This window comes from Ochotona princeps, chromosome 16 (genome assembly GCF_030435755.1).
Source record: "Ochotona princeps isolate mOchPri1 chromosome 16, mOchPri1.hap1, whole genome shotgun sequence".
NCBI lineage: Eukaryota > Metazoa > Chordata > Mammalia > Lagomorpha > Ochotonidae > Ochotona > Ochotona princeps.
Genome location: NC_080847.1, coordinates 47,415,381 through 47,429,291, shown reverse-complemented (window position 1 = coordinate 47,429,291; position 13,911 = coordinate 47,415,381). Strand labels below are relative to the sequence as shown.

Genomic DNA, 13,911 nt, shown 5'->3' with positions numbered 1-13,911 from the left:
CTGAGCTTCCTGAAGGGACTCAGTATACAGTTGGTGCCTATTTAATGTGTCTGGAACTAGGTGGAGAGGCAGAGTAAACATGAGGGGTGGCAGTCCAACCAACACAGGACCACGAGACACCCCCACCCCACCTCAGCCGACCTGTAGCAGTCACAAAGTGATGCCAGCGAGTGAAGCCAGCTGGGTGTGCCAGAACAGGAAGCGGGGAACTGTGGCGAACACCAGCGTTACGGTGCAATGGCTTATGCTGTGGCTGCGACCCTGGCATCTCGGCTGCTCCACTGTGCCCCAGCTCCCTGCTAGTGCTCCTGAGAAGGCAGTGAAAGACGGCCCAAGGCTACCCACGTGGGATGGAGTTTCAAGCTTCTAACTTCAGCCTGGTGTTGCCTAGTTGCTGCAGCTGTTTGAGGAGTGAATCAGTGGTTGGAAGATTCTCTCTCTTTCTCATCCCCCTTGGCACACTACAAATGGCTTGGGCTCAATATGGTCGATTGACCCGACTGCAGGATTGAGTCATGGAAAGTTACCCGGAGGTCAGAACTGACCTAGCCACAGGCTCACTCTGTGTGTGTGTATGTTGGGCAGGGGGCACCTTATTGGCAGCAGGCCTAGGATGAGGGCTGGAATCCTTGGGCCCGGCAGAGGGCAGGGAGGAAGCCAGGGCCAGTTCTGGATACAGAGGCCTGGCAGGCTCCCTCCAGGACCAGTCACAAGCCATCATGATCCAGGCTGGCATCTGTCACCGGGGTCTTTATTTCATGTTCCTTATGTACAGGTCCTGGGGCCAGGTGCAGGGGCAGGGGACCAGGCAGGGCAGTAATAAATAACACGCACAGACAGAGCTCCCCTCCGGACACAGAGGGTTAGAGGAGGTTAGAGGGGAGCCGTGGTGTGGGGGTGGCCAGCAGGGAGGGAAGGGCGGCTGGGCCCCAAGGCCACTCCATCACTGGATCCCCAGCTCCTTCCTGCCCCACTCCCCGCTGCCATGGGGAGGAAGGGAGCCCGCAGCCAGTGGGGGCCAGCGAGGGTCCTGAGGGGAGGGGTGTGGCTGCCCGGGCAGTCCCCAAGTCCCCTCACTTGACGCGGATCTCGGCGTATTCAGCCAGCTCCTCCGTCAGGGTGTAGCTGTCTTTGGTAGGCCGCTTGCCCAGCTCCGAGTGGGAGTAGCTCAGGTCCAGCTCCGCGGGCTCCCCGCGCAGGCCCAGCAGCCTCCTCTCAGTTCCCAGGCGCCTCTCGCTCTGTGAGAACCAAGTCTACTCAGAGACGTCCTGGGGCCACACCCGGAGAATCTGTCCACATCCCTGTGGTTCGCAGTAGGAGCCACCTTCCTTGGGGACCCCAAGCATGCCCCACAGCTCCACCCCACACTAACCCCACTGCCCGAGGCTTCTACATACCACCCTGTCCCTGTTTGCCCACAGCAATTCGGGAGGGGACACACAAGACAGCCCCCCCAATGCACCTGCCTGAGGTTAAGTACCCATCAGGACCCCACCTTCCCAGATACTGGGGTGCACCTGCTGCTGCCCAGCCGCTGCTTGTATCCCAGCACAGTTTGCGCCCCTCTGCCTCCACCCACCACAGGCACTCGGACACACACAGGACAGGCAGGAGCAGAAAGGGGACAGGACACACAAGGCAAGACTCCGCCGGGAGACCACTGTGGCCACCGAACGGGAACGCACGAAGCATGCACACAGGCCCCGGGCCCGCGGAGGGGGGCTCCGGGGCAGGCACACTGAGGCCCCCGGAACCTACCTCCCGGGGCGCTCAGTGACTCTCCAGGGTTGGGAGCTCTCTGGACTATTGGAGAAGGAAACGCAGTCACAAGTGCAGGCGGGGGTGGGGAGGGCTGCCGGGGACCCCACAGGCTGGGTGCCTGCAGGGACTGCCCAGCCCCCAGCCCATGCCTCCTTCTGCTCCCTCCCCAGTTCTCCTGGGTGTCCCCACTTCCCCCAAGCAGCCTAGGCCCTCACCTCATATTTGTCAGGTGCCCCAGAGATGCGGAAGTCACTGCTGAACAGGACGGGTGGGTTGTCCCCCGCAGAGAAGCTGGGACTCTGTGTCACGTTCTTTCTGCGGGGGCAGCACGCATTAGCCCTGGTTGGGGGAGAGCCCCAAACCTCCCTCAGCCTGCCCTTCTGCCTCAGCAATCTGTCCCAGGGGACCCCAGCATGGCTCTTTCTGCCTAAAATGAGGCCCCCAATCCCCTCTCGTGTCCAGGGGCTCTTGCCCTGGCTGAGAATGATTCCCCGGGGATCCTGGGCTCTACCCCTTTGTGGAACCCCAGCCTTAGTTCCCTGCCTGCCCCTCCCGCTGCCTGCATGTGGCACATGCAGGGAGAGAAGTTTGAACAGGGACTGGGTGGTGCAAGCATGCCACTAGGAGTACAGGTCATGGCCCCTCTACGCCAGGCGGCTGGGGCTGGGGCTCAGGTGGCTGCCATGGATGCGTGTGGGTACACGGGCCACAAATGATGTACGGCTGGTGCTCTCCCCCTAACCTCCCAGCCAGCAGAAGACACCCTCATCCTGCCACCTCCGGGCCTTCTCTCCTCCCCTGCCCCCAGATCAGTCCCCCCACAGACACTCACTTTCTGCGGGTCTGGGTAATGTAGCAGACGATGGCGATTAGGATGGCGAAGGCGACCACGGCTCCCACAGGCCCGATCTTGGCCCACATCAGTCGATCTGAGGACAGAGAAGATGGAGAGCCTGAGGGCCTGCTGCCGGCGGCCTGGAAGTTCTTGGGAGACAGTCGGGTTGTGACAGCCTGGATGCTGCTGCAGCTGGCACAACCTGCCCTGGCAGCTTGGCCGGGCGGCCCCCCAGCTCTGTGTGTGATCCGTGTGGCCACCGAAGGGCCCAGGAGAGAACTCATTAAGCGTTTATTTCTCACCAGCCAGCAGAGGAGTCTTCCGCCATTTCCTACAGGTGTACAGCAGGTACGTGACTAGGCCACACCTACGGGTGGTCAGCTCAAGGTCACAACCAGCCCTTTCCCTCCCATCCAGGGTCCACAGTACTCACGGGCTCCCTGGAACGGTAGCTCCAGGCTCTTGGTGCCATACAGGTTTCGGGAAGTACAGATGACCCGGGGCGGGGCCTGGGCCTGGCCCCGCAGCGTGAGGACACTGGTGAGCAGGAGGCCGCTGCGCTCTGAGTACACGAACTCCCGCTCCGTCTCGTTCACCGTCACGTTGCGCGAGGGCAGCTCGAAGGCCACGGATGGCTCCGGGTTGGATTTCACCACGCACAGGCACTGCACGGTGTCCCGGGCCGCGGCGCAATGAGACTCCAGGAGGATCACAGGCGCGACTGCAGGGGTGCAAGGGGGAGAACCAAGCCGAGGTGAGAGGTGGGTGGGGGGAGAGACGGCGCAGGAAGCCGGGCTTCGGGCACACGAGGCTGGGCAGTCGGGCAGGGGCGCGGTCGCAGGGCGCAAGGCCCCTCGGCGGTGCCTCCAACGCCTTTCTCTGCCTGAGCGAGAAACCCAGCGAGCTGGCCCAACTGTGCTGTAACCAGGCCAACCCTGACCAAACCACACACCCCCTACACCCTGGTGCTTGATGCTCCTTCCTTTGGAACCCCAATCAGCCAGCCCCACCTCAGGGTGCTCTGGAGCACTCGCCCAGGGAGTTCCCTTGCCGCCGCCTTTGGGGTGACTCCAGCTGCATGTTTGGCGCCTCAGACCAAGCTGGATACTTGCCCCCTTGTTCTCTTTCTCCCACCTGATCCAGCTGGTCTGCCATACATCACACCATGGCGCTCCCTGCTCAAAGCCCAGCCGGCACAGCGCTCTGGATCACTCAAGACAGATTCTGAGTGGACAGGGGAAGTTGCTGCTGCCGCTCCTTCTCCACACTGGCTGGCTCCTGCCTGTCAAGCCCCCTGCTGAGCACCTGTCCCCACAGGGGTACACACTAGCCAGCTCTGGGTTCTCCTGGCCCTGCCTGGCTCTGGGAAGTCCTTGGATTCTCCCAGCTCTCGAAGCCTTACACAGGGACCCAGGCGGCCAGCCACCTGCTCCTTGGCCTCTGCCCTCCCTGCCCCCCACCCTGTCCCTCCCACAGTTACTCCCACTTCCTCTTCACAGCATCCCAATCCTCCTCCACGGGGTTCCCCATTGCCACCAGTACCAAGCCACCACCTTCTACCTGAGGTCGTTTTGTCGAACCTGGATGGCAAAAATAGTACTGGTAATTTCTTTTTCTTTTCTTTCATTTTTCAAAGTGTAAAGTTCTGTTGAAGCATCGATTGTTGCTTTTAAAACCCTGTTCTCTTTCCCTCCTTGGCTGGCTGCAAGCTGAGCTCTCAGTCAGTCCTGACCCATACCTGCTCACCCTGGAAGACCCTTGACTCTCCGGCGCCAACAACAGACCCTTCCCTCCCAGGGTGGGCCAGGGGTATCTGCAAGTTCTGCACCCCAGACCCAACCAACAACTGTGAGTCAGAAACTGTCTCATCTGCTCCAAACACACACAGATTTGTTCTGACTGGTCCCTCGACACCACACAGTAACAGCTGACTACGTGGCACTGCCGTTGCATTAGGCTTTGTGGGTAATCCAGGAAGAGGTGGGTGCTGTGGCACAGCAAGGGAAGCTGCCACGTGCAGTGCTCACATCCCATGTTGACGAGAACTCGCCCTTTCGAGTCCCAGCTGCTCTGCTTCTGATCCAGCTCCCTGCTAACATGCCTGGGAGCGCAGTGGAGGACGGCTCACGCATCCAGGCCCCTGTCCCCAGATGGGAGACCTGGAGGGAATTCCAGGCCCAGCCCCAGCCATGGGGACCATTTGGGGAGTAAACCTGCAGTTGGAAGATCTCTCTCTCTCTCACTTCCCCTTCTCTGTCTCTGTCTCTCTCTTTCTCTCATTCTGCTTTTTCAAATAAACAATCAACATTTAAAACAAATCTCCCAAGCCGAGTGCACAGGAAGACGTGGGTAGATTACGTACAAACACTATGACCCTGAGGTAAGTGATTTGAGCACCTGCAAGCTGTGGAAGCCACTGGAGGCTCTCCCCCCCACACACACTGCTCCCTAAGACTCTGAGGGATAACCTCAGCAGGGAACATTCCTGCTGGAGCCGCCAAGTATCTAAGACTGCTCAACACACCATTACTGCTGTGCTCACCGGTTAGCAACACACAGGAACTACATTCCAAGGCTTCCAGTGGCGTCCACCCAGCATGCTGGGACCACTCATGCCAGCACCCTGTCTGTAGACAGGCTCCCCACCTGCTCTGCCACCTGCTGGCTGCAGGAGGCCACTACACGTCCTTGCAGCTCCAAGACTAAGTCCTCAACTGCCCAGGCAGGAGGGTGTCAGGGACCATGAGACCAGGAAGCTGGGTACACACCTGACACACTTTGCACCCCATGCAAGCCATCATCCCCACTCGTACAGACAGGGATTGAGGCTTGGCGAGGCTGGCATCGCTGGCTCCTGCACCCAGATGGGAACAGAGCTGGCGCTCTGAGCTGGGTCTGTTCACCTACGTTGGGTGCCAGACACGAGGAAAACAATTTCCTTCTGTGTAGCTTGGGGGACAAGAGTCCCCTCTCCCAATCCGGTGTTTGTGAGGACAAAATAGGTCAACACACACCAGGCACTGTTGCACTTGGTACGAGGAGTAGTCTAACGCTGAGTTAAGGTGCACAGGGAGACATGTGCACGGTGACACACTGGGGCCTGGGGAAGAAGACGGGCTGCACAGCTGGGACAGGGCATAGGGCCCTGCTGCCCGCAACTCCAGTGGACGGAAGGTCGCAGGCTCAATCCTATTCGTGCTCAGGAGAAGGCAGACTGATTACAGCCTGGGTGGGATGGGGGCCACGAAGCAGGGGATTTCAGAGCTGGGGGCCCCAAGGACTCTGGGATGACCTTGGCTTTGCACAGCCAGCCCCCCCGCCAGGCCTGGACCATGCCTTGCCCTTCCCGTCCTCCTGCAGCGAAAGGGGACCATGAGCACAACACGTACCAGGGACCCGGCAGGACAAACCCTACCGAGATCTCGTGGCTTGGTCCAGGGAAAGCGCCTAAGGTAGGTTTTGCTGCCTTTGCTGGGACTTGCCTAAAAGTGTTGGTGCTGCGGTGCAATGAGTGTGCTCAGCAGCTGCCCAGATTCCCAGAGGCTGCCTGCCTCCCCATCAGAGTGCCTGGGTTCGAGTCCCAGCTCCTTCCCCAACCCCAGCTTCCTGCACAGTGTGTACTCTGGGAGGCAGTGGTGATGGCTTAAGGACTTGGGAGACCCACACCGCATTCCGGGCTTCTGGCCTTGACCTTGCCCAGCCCTGGCTGCTGTGAGCATTTGGTGTGTGAACCAGCAAAAGGGAGAGCTGCCTGGCTTGTCTCTGTGCCTCTCAAATAGTAAATAAACATGAGAAGGCAAAAGAGCCACCAGTTCAGGGCCTGGCGGAAGCAGGGCTCAGGGGACAGGCATGGAGAGGGCGGAGCCCCACACGGCTATCCGCCATGATGGCCTTGGGCTCCCAGAGAGAAGGGAGACTGCGCCACAGGGAACAATCTGCATCTGGCGACCAAGTTCTGATTCCTGAGTGTGGATGACATGACTGGCATGTACTGGAGTCTACAGAACCTTCCAGCAAATTCCTGGGATAGGAGCCATGGCAGGTGGCCTAATGAAGGCTTCTCCAGAGGCAAAATCTGGAGACCAGAGGCCAAGTCCAGGAGGAAGCAAGGGAGGTGGGACCTGGGAGGTGACATTGCAGAGTGGCTGGAGGCTGGAGGCTGGGGAGAGCAGGGAGGCTGCTGGTGAGGGGCACAGGGCGGAGGGGGTGTCAGGGAAAGCCCTGGGCCACAGTGCTGGAGTGTTTTCCTCCCAGAGCAGTGGCGTCCCTCTATTCCCGCATTCTGGACTGTGTCCGTTCACAAGCTCTGAGTCCTCTGGATGTTATAGTCCTAACTCCCTGACCAGCACTCTGCCTGCTCACAACTGTTCGAGGCATGGTGGGTGAAGCTACCCCTGATGACACCAGCATCCCATTAGAGTCCCAGCTACTGCACTTGCTGTCCAGTTCCCTGCTAATGTGCCAGGGCAGGCAACAGAAGACAGCTGCTGCCACCTGCAGGGGAGGCCCGGGATGCAGTCCCTGGCTTCTGCCTGTGGGCTGGCCCAGCCCCAGCCATATCGGCCATTTGAGGAGTAAACCAGTGAATCAAAGTTCTTCTTCCCTCCCTCCATGTTCTTTATCACTTTTTCTGTCAAACAAATAAATATTTAAATTTTTTTAAAAAAGCAGGGGTTAGCGCAATTGCTCAAGCAGCTAATCCACCTCTAAGTAACAGCATCCTATGTAGGTACTGGTTCATATCCCAGCTGCTCCACTTCCCATCCAGCTCCCTACTTGTGGCCTGGGAAAGCAGTCAAGGACGGCCCAATGTCTTGGGGCCCTGCGCCTGAATGGGAGACCCAGAGGAAGCACCTGACATCTGGCTCTGCTCGGCTCAGCTCTGGCCATTGCGGTTATCTGGAGAATGACCCAGCGGATGAAGGAAGATCTTACTCCATGTCTCTCTTTTTCTATGTAAAATCGATCCTTCCAATAGAAATAAATAATTATTTTTAAAATAATAAATGATCAACTGCTTTTTTAACGTGTTCTGATGTCACAACACTTAGCTGTGAGACCTTGGGCTGGGGGCCTGTTCTCTCTGGGATTCCGTTTCCTTCTGCGGAAACTGAAGATGGTAACAGGAGATTTTTCACAAGTGGATCCCCACGCACCGGCCCCAATAGCTCCACAGGGGTCAAGGATCAAGGTCAAGGCTACTGTCATGGTTCCTGTGGCCAGGCCTTGACCATGGGATCCAGAAATCACCCCAGTATCCCAGATGTCTATTATGGAGCCAGCAAGCCCCCGCCCAGGCTGGGAGTGGGCTGGCGGCTGAGGTCTGTGGGGGGTGGGGTGGTACTCACACTCCACAGACAGGTTGAAGGCAGTCGCTCGTTGGCCAAACTGGTTCTCGGCCACACACCAGTACTCCCCGTCATCCTCAGGTGTGACGGCCGGCAGCTCCAGCTGCAGCTCGCTCTCGTAGATGACGGTGGTCAGGATCTGCTTCTCCTTGAAGATGGTGAGGATGGGGTCTGGGTTGCTCTGCGTGGAGCACAGGATGGACACCGTCTCCCCCTCCACGGCCACCATCGTCCCGTTCACTGTCGGCTTCCAGGGTGCATCTGGAGGGAGGGCAGAAAGAGGCAGGACTCCGGTTGGTGCCATGACCCACAGATGCCTCATACCTGCCACGACCACCCAGGATGACCCAGTGACCCTGGGTCCTGGACCTCCTATCTACAAGACACCAGGCCCTGTGGACAGAGGGCTTGTCTCTAGATTCTGGGTGGGAATTCAGGTCTTAACCTTTCTGAGCTTTTCTCATATGGGAGATGGGCTTAACAAGAGTTTCACTCTCATAGGGGTGACCATGGGACATTCCCTGAGAATCCGCATTGCGAAATACATGCTTGGTGGGCCCAGCAGTGGCATAGTAAGCTAATTCTCTACCTGTGTTTCTAGCATCCCATATGGATGCTGGTTCATGTCCCAGCTGCTCTACTTCCCATCCAGCTCCCTGCTTGCGGCCAGGGAAGGCAGTAGAGGATGGCCTAAGACCTTGCACCCACGTGGGAGACCTGGAAGAAGCTCCTGGCTTTGGATCAACTCAGCTCTGACCATATGGTCGCTTGGGATAAAATCAATGGATGGAAGATCTCTGTGTGTCTCTCCTCTTGGCAAATCTGCCTTTCAAGTCGAAATAAATGCATTTTTTAATACATGTTTGGCAAGGTGGGGGTGTCTGCCCTAGAGAGAACTGGAAGGGGCAGTGGGTTTTAAATAGGACAGGTGGGGAAGGCTTCAGGCAGATGGGGAGGCAGTAGGGGATTCCTGGGGCAAAAGCGTTTAGGTTATGCCCCCCGGACCCGCTGAGCAAATATTAGCTGTGGCTGTGACTGTTATGATCAGGGCCTTGAGCACTTTGCCTCAGTGAGTGTCTGTGAATGAATGGAGGGAGGGAGGGACAAGGGATGGACCAAGGATGGAGAGCCTTCGCTGGGTTCCCAGCTAAGCACCCTGTTCTAACCAACCCCCCCCCCCGCCGCCCCACGCACACCCAGATCTACAATGTTCACCTGATGGACCAGCTGAGTCCCGAAGTACCCTCACCTCTCCCATGTGATTCTTTGTTTTATTTTGGTTTTGTGTGTTCTTATTTTTGTTGTTTTGTTTTGCTTTATAAAAGACAAAAACAAATCTTCTTGGGCCCAGCGCAGTAGCCTGGGTGGCTAAAGTCTTCGCCTTGCATGCGCCTGGGATCCCATTTGGACACTGGTTCTTGTCCTAGCTGCTCTGTTTTGCCATCCAGTTCCCTGCTTGTGGCCTGGGGACACAGTGGAGAATGACCCAAGTCCTTGGGTCCCTGTACCCAAGTGGGAGACCCGGAAAAAGCTCCTGGTCCCTGGCTTCGGATCGGCTCAGCTCTGACCATTGCAGCCACTTGGAGAGTGAATCAGTGGATGGAAGATCTTTCTTTCTGTCTCTCCTTCTGTCTGTAAATCTTTTCCAATAAAAACAGCCTACAGCCATACCACCCTGAACACACCTGATCTCCAATAAAAATAAATAAATCTAAAAAACCAATCTTCCTCTGATTCAAATGTCAGTAAAACTTGGGGATAGACTGGCTGAAGCCAGGAGCCAGGAAGGAACTCAACCCAGGCCTCCTGCATGGATGGCAGGCTCCCAACCACTTGAGGCATCCCTGGGCCTCCCAGGGTCTGTGTAAGCAGGAGTCAGGAACTGGAGCCAGGGATCCGAATCTCATAGTCCAACGTGTCTGTGACTGCACCCTAGCTGCTGGGCTCAGCGTCCACCCATGAATCTGAATTTAAGGGGCTGCCCTGTGGCAGGGACCCTTGTGCTCTCATCTTGTCCTGGCAGGGAGAGTGGGTCCCAGCAGCTGTGCTGGAAACACTATCCCCACTCCCTCACCCCGGACCTTAACAGCAACAGTGGTGTAACCGGCCGCCCGTCTCCCTCCCTGGCGGGGGCAAGTCCACTGCCCGTGGAGGACCAGCTCGCACCACTCACACATGACGCCGAGCTGCACGGTACGGTTGTCCTGGCCGTAGGTGTTCTCTGCCAGGCAGGCGTAAACGCCGTCGTCGGCGGGCGTCACTTCTTCCAGCTCCAGGTACAGGCTCTCAGCCACTGCCTCCCGCAGCACCATGCCGTCCCGCATCCAGGTCAGCAGCGGCAGCGGGTTGCTGTCGGCCCCGCAGACCAGGCTCACGTGGGAGCCCTCGATGGCCTCCACCGAGGAGTTCATCTCCACAATCACCGGAGGGTCTGAGGCCCGCACACATGCCGAGGTCAGCGGGCAGGTGCAGCAGGCTCAGAGACGCAGCTCCGACCCTCCCTCGGCCCCTGCTCAGGTCCCACCCAGGCCCCGCCCCCGGCCCGCACCCAGGCTCACACTTGACGTCCAGGCTGGCGTAGCCTTCGAACTGCAGGGTGGTGTTGGGGAAGGTGGCCTGGCAGCCCAGCCGGTGGCCGTTGACCTCCCTGGTGGGCACGAAGTGGAGCAGCGACACCTGCACCCAGGTGCCCTCGTCCTCACGCAGCCGCCCCAACACGGCTGGCTCCCCTAGGTTCTCGTGGCCCAGCCAGCTCAGCTCTGGCCGCAGCTCAGGACAGTTGTCCGGCACCATGCAGCTGACCTCCACTTCTGTGCCTGCCACCACCTCCGGGGGCACCACGATGTTGGGGGTGTCTGTGAGAGCCAGGGAAGGAAGGAGGGCTGAGGCAGCAGCCCCCCGGGACTTCCTTGCACCCCTTCCCTGTCCTGGACCCATACTTCCCTCCCAACTCCTTGCTCTTAGTGCCCTTCCTCTCAGAAACCCTGTGCAAACCTAGGCAGGCAGCAGTAATAAGGAGGTGATGCTAAGGGTTTGATTTGCACAAAAGGACCTGAAGCCACAGCTAGTGTGGTGAACCTGACCTTCACACCCTTCCCTCTAACCTCAGAACCTGTACCCCGACACTCCGTGACCCCCTGAGGATCCCCACCCTTGCTTGGGTTCACCTTCCTGCCTGTGCGTGTGTGAGTGTGTGTGACTGCTGTAAACTGCCATGCTTCAAATGGGTCCCAGAAAATGGAGCCAGATGTTTATTTTGGGACAAAAGTTTTGATTTTTAAAAAGTTAGACTTTGGATTTTTGTTGTTGTTATTGTTATTTAAGTGTTTATTTGAAAGGCAGAGTTAAAAGAGAGAGAGAGAAACAAAGAGACATCCTTCGTCTGCTGGTCATTCCCCCAAAAGGCCACAACAGCTGGAGCTGGGCCAATCTGAAGCCAGGGGTCAGGAGCTTCTTCTAGCTCCCCCACAAGGGTGCAGGAACTGCAGGGCTTGGGCCATCCTCTACTGCATTCCCAGACAATCAGCAGGGAGCTGGATTGGAAGTGAAGCAGCTGGAACACAAACTGGTGCCCACATGGAATGCCAATACTGCGGATGGCAGTTTTATTTGCTCAGCACAGCCCTGAGCCTCCAAAATTTGTTTTGAAACTATGTAGATCAGAGATCTTCAAACATTTATGAGAAACACACATTAGGCAAGGACTTCCAGAAAAATGTGGCATGAGTTTCTCAGATGAGTAGCCCATGCGAGTACCAACTTGTGTTCCAGCTTCCTGCTAATGTTTCTGGTGGAGGCTGGTCGAAGTGCTTGGCCCCAGCACCCACACTGAGACACCTCGATGGAATTCCTGGCTCCTGGCATCAGCCCATCCCCAGCCCTGGGTAGTTGCAACCATGTGAGGAGTAAAGCAGTGGTTGTGGTTAGAACATATACTCTCTCTCTCATCTCTGTGTGTGTGTGAGATGGCACCTGTGTGATCTCTTTCTATGCCAAGGCTGTCATCTGACTGCTCACATAACCCGGATGGTGCTGGGCAAACTGACTCTCAGGGCTCCAGCCAAGCAGGCCTCTAATGAAGTCAGGCCGAGGGTAGATCTGTCACCAGGCAGCAGGCCCTGTCCTCATAGCTAGTCGGGCTGTCACCGCATCCTGTTCACTCTAAAATGTTTTCCAAAGACCCGAATCAGCATCCCATACATCAGAATGAGGCATAGTCATTCCAATCTGGAAAGTCCATTATTCAGGATTCTCTCAAAAAAAAAAAAATCAGTATGCCCAAGGATGGGGCCCTGCATTCTGCCAGTGGAGTCAGATGCCTGGTGCCTCTGGGGCGGTTCTTCCTGGCCCCACTCACGCTGGACTCCTGGACACTGCCCACCTACCCTGGAAGCCCCCCAGGAGGAGGCACACTCTCCAGGAGGGAACAGGACTCTTTTGTGCAGGGCAGAAGAGGACAGCAAGGCCCAGGGAAGTGAACTAGGTTGTCTAGGGTCAGCCAGCCTGGCCCCTGCCCTGTGGGCCTGCTGCTGTCAGAACCAGGTGCACCTGTCATGAGTCAGCCCCACAGGACTATTCTGGACTCATTTCTGAGGTCTGCACCCCAGGCTCAAGGATGCAGCTACTATGCAACCCTTCTGGGGAAGGCTAGGCTCAAGGGGGATTGTCTGCTGCACTCCGTCCCTCCCCTATGCCGCCCCTCCTCCCCCTGCCAGGGGGGCACTCACTGATGATGTCCAGCACGCTGTGCTCTGAGAAGGTGTACTGGTTGTAGCCACCCAGGTCCCCCCGGAAGTAGTACTTGCCGCCCAGCTCAGGGCTCAGGGTGCTAAGCAGGAGAGTGCAGTTGCGGAGGCCTAGGTCCCCTAGGAGGCGGCTGCGACCCTGGAAGCTCTCGTGCACGACTTGGGTGCGGGACTTGAAGACCACCGGGGGGTAGTTCTTGGGGTAGGGGCTGTTGAAGTACCAGACACCATGCACCACAGCAGGCCGCAGCTCGTCGGGGAAGTCGAAGCGGCAGGGGATGGAGACGCATGTGCCCTCGAAGGCTGAGATGGACGAGGGCATCCAGGCACCCCAGTGACCCCCGCGGGAGGCTGCAGTGGGTAGGACCACAGAGGCTAAAGGACACGTTCCACCTGTCACCCCCCTCCCCAGCTCCCATCACCTCCCATTGGCCTGGGCTGGGGTGAGGGGGTGAAAGAGGTTCTGCAAGCTACAGATACAACCTCAGCCTGCTGGGGGGCAGGTTCCAAGGCCTGGGGTCCCCCATAACCCCTGAATCATTACCTGAAATCATAATCCAAAACAGGGGCAGCGCAGTGAGGAATATCATCGCGGATGGAAAGAGAGGGACAGCTGGACAGGGAGAGTTCAAGGTCAGGGAAGTGGACAGAGCTGGGGGAGGAAGCTCTGTTCAGGTGTCAGGAAGGGGCCCAACCAGACGTTTGCTACTGCTGCGATTTATAATCAGAGACACTGCCACGGCACAGGCCACGTGCCAGGCCTCCGGGCACTGCAGGAGGAACTTGCTTGAGTCTCTTGTGACTACCCAGACCCAAAGTAAGCGTTATTTGCCCCGCAGTCAGTCTGTAATCTTAAAACCAAGCTTTCCAGACTGGACCAGCCGGCTGCGGAAGTCAGTACCGTACTGCCCCTCACCTCAATCTCCCTGAGTTGGGTACGTCTTCTGGCTCTGTTGGAAGCTGCCAGCCACTGACCTGAAACAAGAGTCAGACAGGTGCGAGGGGGGCGGAGCCTGGGTAGGCAGGCCCTGCTGTGGGTCATCAGGCTGCCCTGGGAGGGGTTGGGGTGGGGGTTGTCTGTCATGCAGGGAAGCTTGAAGTTGAACAGCCCCCTCCCCCACTGCTACGGAGCAGGGATGCGGGAGAACCGTGGGGGAGGGGAAGGGCAGAGGCAGTAGGGAGCCTCAGGGCTGTGTGGCGGTGAGTGGGATGAGGGAGCAGA

At 57.9% G+C, this 13,911-nt stretch overlaps 1 protein-coding gene across 1 annotated transcript; it reads right to left on the bottom strand.

The window, feature by feature from the left end:
* Positions 1–755: 755 nt before the first annotated feature.
* On the bottom strand, positions 756–13,032 carry MAG (myelin associated glycoprotein). Its single transcript, XM_004595057.2, has 8 exons — positions 12,672–13,032; positions 10,503–10,799; positions 10,118–10,375; positions 7,945–8,205; positions 3,030–3,317; positions 2,594–2,690; positions 1,977–2,076; positions 756–1,238 (listed from the first exon to the last, which is right to left on the bottom strand). Exons 1-8 carry the CDS (start codon positions 13,009–13,011, stop codon positions 1,074–1,076), a joined length of 1,806 nt encoding a protein of 601 aa, XP_004595114.2. The 5' UTR covers positions 13,012–13,032; the 3' UTR covers positions 756–1,073.
* Positions 13,033–13,911: the final 879 nt, after the last annotated feature.

Coding starts and splice junctions, on each gene's coding strand:
- MAG (XM_004595057.2), bottom strand. CDS start 13,011: ATGCCCTCGTCCATCTCAGCCTTCGAGGGCACATGCGTCTCCATCCCC. Junction 2,691..3,029: donor GCTACCGTTCCAGGGAGCCC/GTGAGTACTGTG, acceptor CTCTGTCCTCAG/ATCGACTGATGTGGGCCAAG. Junction 2,077..2,593: donor ATTACCCAGACCCGCAGAAA/GTGAGTGTCTGT, acceptor CTGCCCCCGCAG/AAAGAACGTGACACAGAGTC.